Source organism: Hoplias malabaricus, chromosome 7, assembly GCF_029633855.1.
Source record: "Hoplias malabaricus isolate fHopMal1 chromosome 7, fHopMal1.hap1, whole genome shotgun sequence".
Classification (NCBI taxonomy): Eukaryota; Metazoa; Chordata; class Actinopteri; order Characiformes; family Erythrinidae; genus Hoplias; species Hoplias malabaricus.
Window position 1 is genome coordinate 39,285,715 of NC_089806.1, and position 10,591 is coordinate 39,296,305.

General features: G+C 39.4%; 1 protein-coding gene across 1 annotated transcript; it reads left to right on the forward strand.

The window, feature by feature from the left end:
• Positions 1-219: 219 nt before the first annotated feature.
• LOC136702041 (uncharacterized) lies at positions 220-7,534 on the forward strand. Its single transcript, XM_066676868.1, has 7 exons — positions 220-465; positions 1,299-1,354; positions 1,481-1,499; positions 2,272-2,694; positions 3,088-3,216; positions 3,313-3,557; positions 5,407-7,534. The coding sequence occupies exons 1-7, from the start codon at positions 452-454 to the stop codon at positions 5,511-5,513; spliced, it is 993 nt and encodes a 330-aa protein (XP_066532965.1). The 5' UTR covers positions 220-451; the 3' UTR covers positions 5,514-7,534.
• Positions 7,535-10,591: the final 3,057 nt, after the last annotated feature.

A 10,591-nucleotide genomic window follows, 5' to 3' on the forward strand; every position in this document is an offset into this window, starting at 1 on the left:
AATACAAACTTTGTGGAGAGTTCTGACCTGGATCAGACACAGCAGTACTGCTGGAGGTTTTAAAAACTCTGTTCACTCACTGTCCACAGACACGCTGCTGTGTCTGATCCACTCCCACTGTCAGAGCAACACAAAGTAACAAAACACTACAACCAGTGCCAATGCAGCGCTGAGCATAATCCACCACGAAAATCATACCTGCTCTGTGGGGTCCTTACCATTGAAGGATACGGTCAGTTTCCTTTGGACACAGTCAGAAACAGCGGCTGAGGCAGAGCATCCGTGAATCCCGCGGCAGTGACGTACAGAAGAGCGATTTCGTTGTATGTCCCTGTGACGTGGTAGAGAGAGCGCTTCCGAAGAAACGAAACTGCTTTGAATTTATTTATTTGAATCTAGCGAAGTATCACATCGTGACTGAAAATCGAACTGAAAAGTTCCCCCGTCTTCAATGGAGCTCAGAAGGTAAGCCCGAGTGTTTATAAACAAACTTTTAGTCACGCACATCTGTGTCTTGTTGACTTTCCTTCGGAAGTTACCTGAATTAACAAGGGATTATTATCATAAACATTCTCTCTAGGCTCCGGAAACAACGCGACCGTTAATAGAATGAAGCAGTTACAGAAAACGAATGAATGAATGAATATTTAATATTATTCGTTTAAAGTTCTGATCAAGCTTAAATTAAAATGTAAAATCATGTTTGAAGAAGATTTACTGTCATGATTCAGGAGCTTGACTATCAGTATACGTCAGTGCATTACATCTATCACATCTAGGAAATTAAATGAAGTGATTTAGCCCTAGGAGAGTCACCTCCAATGAAGCTGTAATGTATGACCGAAATTATAGTATATACACAATAAATTCACCAGTGTTAAATCAACACTATTAGTGTTAAATTAACACTGCTAGTGTAATAATTTAACACTGGTGAATTTACTGTGTAGTATTTGTATATGACTTCAAAAATATGTATGAATCTAATATGATTTTAGTCCTTAGGACTATAGGCCTCACCGTTCTGTTACTTTATGGGTGTGGTTCAAGTAAATGTACTATATGTACAACATCTTCTGTACAAAAACCACCTGTCACTGGACATGATATCTTCTGAGCTTCTGATCAAATGTAACCAAAGGTAACATCAGAAACTTTGGTTAAACTTAGTTTTTATTGCTGTTGTTAAATAAACCTTTGTCTTTTGCCATTTAACATCTGCGTATAGACTGATATGATCAATTACTGGTCAAGAGTTATTTGATTTTGGTTCATACGATCTTCTCTTTAATCTGCAGCCAGTGTCCAGATTATATCCACAGACTAAAGCTGGAATATGAAGAACTAATGAAAGGTATATGTTTACAACCTTTGTATTAAGATCCAGATGTTTTTGGATAGATGTTATGACATCATGATTTATCTGGCTGACTAAATTCTCTCTCAATTATTTATTTATTTATTTATTATTTGGACACAGAGGCTGATTTACTAGAACGGTAAGATTATCAACTTTCAAGATTATCAAGTTTCATTTCTTTAAATGTCTACTGTAAGGGAGCTTGCTCTCTATTAGACTGCTGTAGTCTCTCATTTTATCATTTATAATTTAATAATTTATTAGTTTTGCCATTGTTCTGTTCTTCAGATTAATATTTTAATATAGTTCTCATGCAGTTTCCTAGTGAAAAATTCATAGCTGTGGATTTGATATCTGCTTGTGTAATAATAATAATAATAATAATAATAATAATAACGACAATATTGTTAATAAACCAAATTATTTAAGCAGGTCTGTGTAACTGATGTTGTTTTTTACACTCTGGTCCCCAGTCCATTCACTGTTTTGATATAATCTTGGTGTTTAACTTTCCTATTTAATTTGCAAAACAAAGCATCCATTATAATCATAATTACATCTTAATAGAACAAAAACACCAGTGCACCATGAGTGATATCCATCACTTGCATCTACATGGCGTAAAAGCCAGGGCATTAAAATAAAGCTATTGGTTTTGTCATTACTGTAGTCTAGTAAAAATGTAAACTTCTAATTTCAATACGTATTTAAACTCTGCCCGTGCCTAAACTCCCTACAAAAATAATAACATAAAACAATTTCAATAACAATTATTAAGAATACCAGCAATCATGTATATATTAATCAGGATGACGTGGTTACAGATTAGGGGCAAGAGTGTTAGTGGCAGATGAGGTTTTATATCATGTGCTTTAATGTAATGTGTACTGATGAACTCTTGCTCTTCCTAGACACCATGGAGGTTTGGCGAAGATGACCACTCATGTCTGGAATAGTCACATACCTGCTGGTGGTTGCTATTGCAGATATCAGCTCATAAACACATGTGTCCTTGACTCACTCCTCTATGTTCTGCGAAGCGCTCACTCCAAACACAAATGCATTCAAGAGCTTTTCAGATGTGATCGTACAATGAGTGCGATTATGATCTTTCTGTATGCAGAAAAGTATGATCAAGCAAAAGTGTTGTGGCTGATCCAACTGAACCTTCTCTCAGAGAACTGTAGATTCTTCATGTCTGAGGAGGTTGATGTTTGGAGTGAGGTAGAGGATCACTTGCCTGTGTTTAATGATATGGTACTTGCCAGGCACCACTATGATGAGGGCAGACAAAGCCCTGACATCTCTGAATCTCTATACCACAACACACTAAGGTAAACCTCATAGTCCTGCTTCTATACTAAAATGTTTTCTGATAGATAATGCAGTTCAATATTTACATTATACCTATTTTTATAGAGTAACACTTGAAGATGCTTAAGGCAGTTTTAAGTAATAAAACAGTTATAAACATCACTAAAAAATCATGTAAAGTCACAATTAATCATTAAGTAATGACAGAAGCAAGAACAAACATTAGTTCAGATTTTTATAAAATCATGAAAGAATGTTAGTTAATGCAAGTTCTTGTTAATTGTTATTACTAATTAATTGCAACATTACCTAACTATTATTAAGACTTCATACTGGCTTAATTATGATAAATGACATATCCTTGTTGTAAAGTGTTACCTTTTATAGTTATTCACTCACTCTTATCGTTTTAGCGTCTTTGAATGCTATGGTGATGTGAAGATTCTAGGGCTGAACTGTACCGACTTCTGCTTGATACTGGTACATGTGAATGGCCGCATGGGGACAGCTCCCCAAAGTCACATCACAGATGTATACGGCAGGTAAACAGGGAAAATCTCATCTAAATGAATTGTGTGGAAATTTGGTTAAAGAGGCAAGTCATGTTTGTCTTACAATTATCAATTCCTCTTCCTCAGAACCTATGAGCTGGAGTTCTTGCTGCTGTCTGATAACACAGAGCCTATAAACCACATGGTTGGCTGCAGCGAAACCGTGGCTGGATGGGTTTTGTATGATGACAACCCAGAGAAGACACCTATGAACGAGTTCAACATGGAAAACGCCGACTTCTTGGATCACCTTGTGATTCATTTGTCTGGATATGTCAACACATCAAAATCACACCAAGGTGGAGGCAATGGAGGACATTTGCAGGAATATGGTATGTGCATTTTTTACACCTGGGTGGCGCAACAGGTAGTGTTGCTGTCACGATATGGGTTCAAGATGAGGAGTTTGGTGTGTTCTCCCTGTGCCTGATTGGGTTTCCTTCATGTGCTCCGGTTTTCTCCATTTAAAAAAAAAACACATGCTGGTAGGTGGATTGGCTCCTTAAACCTGACCATAGGTGTGAGAAAATGTGTAAGTGTGCAGTGCCCTGTGATGAAATGATGCCCCATAAAGGGTGATTTCAGGGGGGCTCCGAACCCACTGTGACCCTGAACTGGATAAAGGGTTACAGACAATGAATGAATGAGTGATTAAAATGAGTAAATTAATTTACACCTGCATTTTAAACAGCTGATGTAATTTTACAATACCTTCTAATACAATTTATATATTAACATAGTCTTTTCTAAAATTTCAGTATTTAATTGTATTTTGGTGACTCCCAAGAGGTGAGATCTGTATTTAGCAATTTTTAAAATCATTTACATTATGTTCCTGTTAAAAGTAACCATCCCAGTGTTCCCTTTGATTTTATAAACATATAAAATAAAAGCTATTTTCTAATATTAACACAAAACATACAGGATAAAAGGTAAATGCTATTTATAAGTAAAATTTGGGAAATAAGTGAGTAAAAATTTAAGTCGGTTAAGTCAAAATCGTTGAATAATTTGGCTGTATTTTGTGGGTGGCGCTATAGCTACAGTGTCTATGGAGTGAAGTAACTGAGTGTGTCTCAGATAGTTATTGTTAAATTAGCTTTAACTGATGTAACTGACGTATTTTGTAAATATAAACAAATTGACTGTTTGACGCCTGCAAAACACTGCAATGTACTTGGTAGAGGGGCATGTGTTTACCACTATGTTACATCACCTTTCCTTTAAATTACTGTGTAATCATTTGAGAACTGAGGATAGGCTACTAGACTTCAGGTGCTCAGACTTCAGTCTGTGGTCCCCATTGTCTGATCCTTCACTTCATGTTGTGTGCACTGATGTACTTCACATATAATGACAGAAGCTGGCTTTTGCAGCTTTAGTTAATAATAGTCTGGATGGTCCTTTCATCATTGGCATAAACACTCAAGTTTTTCTCCAAAAGAGAATGAAACATAGACTAATTTGACCATAACATATGTCCTTCAGACCAACTGAGATGAGCTGGGCCTAGAGAGCATGGCATTATGATAAGAATAGAGCTGATGTCTGGCTATGTCCTTGTATGATAAGGTTTCTGTTTGTTTTATTACTTGATGCAGTGGTGGCAACAATATTCTGAAGTAATCCTAAGCCCATATGGATGCATTTACCACACTAACATGACAATTTCTTGTGCAGTGGTGTCTGAGGGCTCAAAGGCCAGGCTCATTCACCAGTGGTGTCTGGCCTTGTCATATATGGACTGAGGCGTATCTGATTTTCCTGAATCCTTTCACGATATTATGTAAGGTAGTCAGTGAATCACCTAATTGCACTGAGAAATGTTCTAGTTGAAATATTTGACATTTCTCTCAATACATTTGACACAATGTGGTGAGTGCTTTGGTGGATGTGATATCATACCCAATCACAATATGCTCATGATACTGTTACAATTTATTCTGGTGTGTGTGTGTGTGTGTGTGTGTGTTGCATTACAATCAATTTGGTCAGACAAAGGAGAATTTCTTTGTACTTTTGTCATGTAAAATAAGGTTCAAGTGAATGAATTAATGCCAGGTTATTGTTTTCATTGCGGCTTATGAAATTTTTCCACGTTTCTGAAAAGAGGTCTTGTATATTTTACATATTTTTTGCATATTAAATGTATTAAATGTAATTGTTTCCTTTCTGGATTAGTACCATTTGGGGTTCCTGAGGAAGGCTCTCAAGTAGGGACTAGTCCTTTTAACATGCCCACAAGGAGCTCTTCACCTACAAGGCCAGTAAAACTTAAAAAAGATTGAGAATTTCATCTAATTCCACTTTTCATGTTAATAACAAATCACAACACAACAAGAACATACCTATGACCACCTAAACCATTTAACTGGCATCATGACAGACTGAACGATGCACATGGCGGTTTTCACACACGGCGACGTTTATCCAGGACGCTGGAGGGCAACATGAAGCAAAACAAGTCTACACAAGATTACGTGAATTTGATCCACTGGTAACAGCAATGCTTACAGCAACATCCTCAGAAATGGGAAAAAACCCGGAGCAGCTTGCTCTGAAGCATCTTCCAAGGTGGAAAAAACATGCAGCGACACCCTCAGGGGCTATGTTGGCCACAGCGATATCCACAGAGGCATCCACAGATGTAGGGTTGCCTGGAGCAACACCTCGGTGGCATGGAAACCGGAAGGCATGATGTCCGTGACATCCTCACAGAAGGGGAAACCTACAGGAACGTTACCAAGCAGCAGCATGGGCACTCTTGGCCCTGGAAACATCCATAGAGACTTGGTGCCTGTGATCACACCCTGAAAGATGGGAATGTTTTCCAAATAAAAATGTTTACAAATCAATATTTGTGTCTTTTTTTGTGTCGTTAGACAAATGCGTTTTATAAGTGCGAATTTTCAATTACTTTCAACTTCAATTATGGATTCCCTGATATCTTCAAAGGCTTGACTGTCTACCATCATATTCACAGAGGCCAGGAAAACTACATCTGATCAGAGACTGATTGGGCAAGAGTTCAAAAAGCTGCCTGTGCAGGAGTCTAGGAGCCCATACCGAAGGTTGCTTGGAGGTCCAGCACTAAACCGATTTCACAAGGAGCCATGGTTTTGATACATATGGAGCCAGCACTTGGTACCTTGAATCTCATAGAAGTAGAACATAGTGGCTGTCCACAGCTTACCAACTGGTCTACTGCTTACCAATGGGATCAATTTGATTACCGATGTTGACACAGGTCACATCTGGAAGAGGTGTGGCACCCAATATTCGTGGAGGAAGAGTAGCTCAAGAATTGGACCTCCTGCCCAGGGGTTGGTGTGATCTTCTTGGGGAAGCCCACAGTCCCACAGCGTCAAGGAGGTGTGCAGCAAAGTCCTCAGTGGTAGGGAAACCCACAGTGATGTCACTGGAGTTAGGGTTATCCACAGTAATGCACTTGAAGACTTGCCTGCACTTGAAGAGCATCCTAAGAAGAAGTCTTTGCCCCCTCACTATGCCTAATATGGTGTTTAAAGTAAGACCTGTTCGATCTCAGCGGAGACGCCTGCCAGCGAGGCAGTAGCTTCAGCCGATATGAGATTGTGAGCATCAGCAGGACAGGGATAACCTAACATATGTTGATGTAATGTATTTTCTTTATGCAGAAACAATGCACACATCTGCATAAAGAAAACTCAAAGCAACACAGTAACATGGTTTACTGTTATTGAGTCATAATCTTTAAATAAGTCAGCCCTAAGGTCATGTTCTTGTTGTGTTCTTTACTGATCAATCAAAATATTTCAACATTGCACATATCAGTATTCTGTGTATTAACCCACATATGTTTTCTGTTTTTTTTTTTTATGTCCCCTGCCAAGCGTCAGTGTCCATTGAGCACTTTCTGCCACTGAAGGACATAAGCCAACGAGGATAACCTACCACTAAACTACCTCAGAGTGTTTAATTTATTGTTAAAAGTAAATAATATCCAGTGCTAGCCAGAGGAGGATGGGTTGCCCCACGTGAGTCTTGGTTCCTCTCAAGGTTTCTTCCTTGTTTTGTAAATCTATGGGAGTTTTTCCTTGCCACAGTTGCCCTTGGCTTGCTCCGTGGGGCCTGAGCCTGGATCTGTAAGTGTATGTCTGTATATCTGTTTTATTTATTTATTTATTTATTTATTTATTTATTTATTTATTTATTTATTATAAAAATACTGAAAAAAATATGTACAAAAAAATTTAATATTTAATACAAATATTTGTTTAATAAATAAAATGTATAAACATTTAGCATATGTACATATATAATTAAACATATATTAAAAATACATATATTAAATATATTGTTTTGTCGGTCATTCCTTTCTGTTTTAATCAGACAACACTGGGGGGTTATTTCTGAACAGAAATAAGTCTCTTTTTCTCACAGTCTGTTTAAAATTTTAATTGTCCAAATACTGCAGTGATGTGTTCATTGTTACAGATGTGTTATTCAAGTACGTCTTTAGTAAATACAGGTGTCCCCATTAAATTACACATACTGTATGCAACAGCGGGGCAGCACGGTGGTGCAGCAGGTTATTGTTGCAGTCGCACAGGCTCCTGGAGTCCCGCTCTGGGTGACTGTCTGTGATGAGTGTGGTGTTGTCACATCCTGGCCCAGTCCTGTCTGTTTTCCCCACCATGTGCTCATGTGGCACATGGCCCTGATTGTTGTTGTTCCTGTCTCCGCCCTTGTTCCGCCCTAGCCCCACCTTAGTCCTGCCTCTGTCTCGTTATTGTCTCCAGGTGTTCCTTGTTTGTTTTTTCCTTATATACCCATGTGGTTTGCGTGCTCCTTTGTCTGGTGTTGTGTGTGTGTAACTCTGTTTTTGTGTGTCTCACATGTCTACCGTGGTTCATGGCTGTCTCCTTTCTGTCTTTGGTTAATTAATAGTTTAGTCTTGTCTAGTTTCCATGTATCTACCCATGTTTATTTTGATTTTGTTAATAAAGTTCCCCTTCCCTGTGTCTGTGTGGGTTTCCTCTGGGTCACTGTCTGTGAGGAGTGTGGTGTGTTCTCCCTGTGTCTGTGTGGGTTTCCTCTGGGTCACTGTCTGTGAGGAGTGTGGTGTGTTCTACCTGTGTCTGTGTGGGTTTCCTCCGGGTGACTGTCTGTGAGGAGTGTGGTGTGTTCTCCCTGTGTCTGTGTGGGTTTCCTCTGGGTCACTGTCTGTGAGGAGTGTGGTGTGTTCTACTTGTGTCTGTGTGGGTTTCCTCCGGGTGACTGTCTGTGAGGAGTGTGGTGTGTTCTCCCTGTTTCTGCGTGGGTTTCCTCCGGGTGACTGTCTGTGAGGAGTGTGGTGTGTTCTACCTGTGTCTGCGTGGGTTTCCTCCGGGTGACTGTCTGTGAGGAGTGTGGTGTGTTCTCCCTGTGTCTGCGTGGGTTTCCTCCGGGTGACTGTCTGTGAGGAGTGTGGTGTGTTCTCTCTGTGTCTGTGTGGGTTTCCTCTGGGTGACTGTCTGTAAGGAGTCTAATGTGTTCTCTCTGTGTCTGTGTGGGTTTCCTCCGGGTGACTGTCTGTAAGGAGTGTGGTGTGTTCTCCCTGTGTCTGCGTGGGTTTCCTCCGGGTGCTCCAGTTTCCTCCTCCAAAACCAGACGTCAGTTGATGGATTGGCAACTCAAAAGTGTCCGTAGGTTTGAGTGAGTGAGTGTGTGTGTGTCACCCTGTGAAGGACTGGTGCCCCCTCTGGGATGTGTTCCTGCCTTGCACCCAGTGATTCCCGGTAGGTTCTGGACCCACCGTGACCCTGAACTGGATAAGCGGTTACAGGCAATGAATGAATGAATAAAACAGTTTTCTAAGAAAAAAAACAATGTGACAGATCTTCAGTAACTTCGTTATCTTTAAAAACATGAATGTCGTCCAAATAGTTTTAGTAGAATGCATAAACTATCCAGTTTGTATCTACACAAATGTCTTTTTCAAGTTGTAGAACTGATTTCAGACCTTGGGAGTTTTACACAGTGCCTCAGCCTTTAATCAGCCCTCCATGTTAGGTACAGGGCCAGTTTCTAACTTGTAGTAGACATGCTAGTGCACCATATTATTGTCACGTTTTTGTGCCACTCCAGCAAAAACACAACTCTGCACAATTAAATCCAAGTCCTAACCAATAAGTCTTACTTTAAACTCAACACAACCCTAACCTCCACTCTACGCTTAATCGTTATCCTAACCCTAACCTGAAGCCTACTTCCTACAGCATCATGTAAGGGACCAGCCCTGTGCTGGGTTGCTCCCAGCCACTAGAGGGAGACACAGAGCTGCCATGCAGTAATCAGAAGCAACATGTCACATCTGGGTCTACCCTTTAAAAGCCAAGCTCACCCACAGTCTCGTGCTGAGTCCTGCTGTTTCACAGTTCTGACAGTGGACTGGCCGGTAATTTTGTTAGAGGCCCTTTGAGTGGGTTCTCTTTGGTCTCCTCTTCAGGTTCTCTCTGATGCACATTCTGTGCACACTCTGTGCTCATAACAGAATCAAATTTTATTGTGAAGTACTTTACCAGCTTCTCTCATTTAAACAAGTTCTATATTTTATATGAAATATAGTTTATGATACATGATTATTTGTGTAATGTTTTGTAACTCAGCAATCCTCAATTAACTGGACCTCTTGTGGCTTGAAGATAATTTAAGAGCAAATACACACAAAGAAAAACATACAACACAATATTCAAATCCACTCTCTGGAAAAGCTTGGTTAAATTGGATGTGTTTTTTGCTCATTCTTAACAACAAAGCTAATGGGTTTAAATGAGAGAAAGTGTGTGTGGAATTTTTTTTACATAAAGTGAACAAATGTGGAAACTAACACTTGTAACAAAATCCAAAGTTGGGATGCTGTCATGATGTAACAGGTTTACTCTGTAGCTGTAATGGCCTCGTAGAAACCTTTCCTACTATCCAGTTAGTTAAACACCTCCACACAAGAAGTCACAGAGGCCAGGATGAATTTGGACCCCGTTTTTTTATATGGCAGGTGTGAAACTGTAATAAACAAATACAGTTTGCGTGCTTCAATATACACAAATGCACTGAAATTATGCATTCAAACTTAATATAAATCATACACTGTTTTGTTTCATCAAAATAAAATAAAACAAACTGAGATCTAAATAGTTCCTTAAAACATGTATGAATTACTTAAATATACCACTTCTAAATGCATATTAATTATCTAGCATAGTTTTTTACTACAATACTTACAGGTAATGCCCTTTATGAACTCAAACACAGCTACAGAACTCAACACCTTGCTGTCTCAGCGGTCTGAATAACTCTGCTCCGCCATCTCTGCACCACGTGGTCTGAACACTCACTTCCTCTA

Bases quoted from the DNA above. Each gene is read 5' to 3' on its own strand.
- LOC136702041 (XM_066676868.1), top strand. The intron at 2,695-3,087 runs GTAAACCTCATA...TTATCGTTTTAG, and splicing joins CTATACCACAACACACTAAG to CGTCTTTGAATGCTATGGTG. The intron at 3,558-5,406 runs GTATGTGCATTT...TTTCTGGATTAG, and splicing joins AGGACATTTGCAGGAATATG to TACCATTTGGGGTTCCTGAG.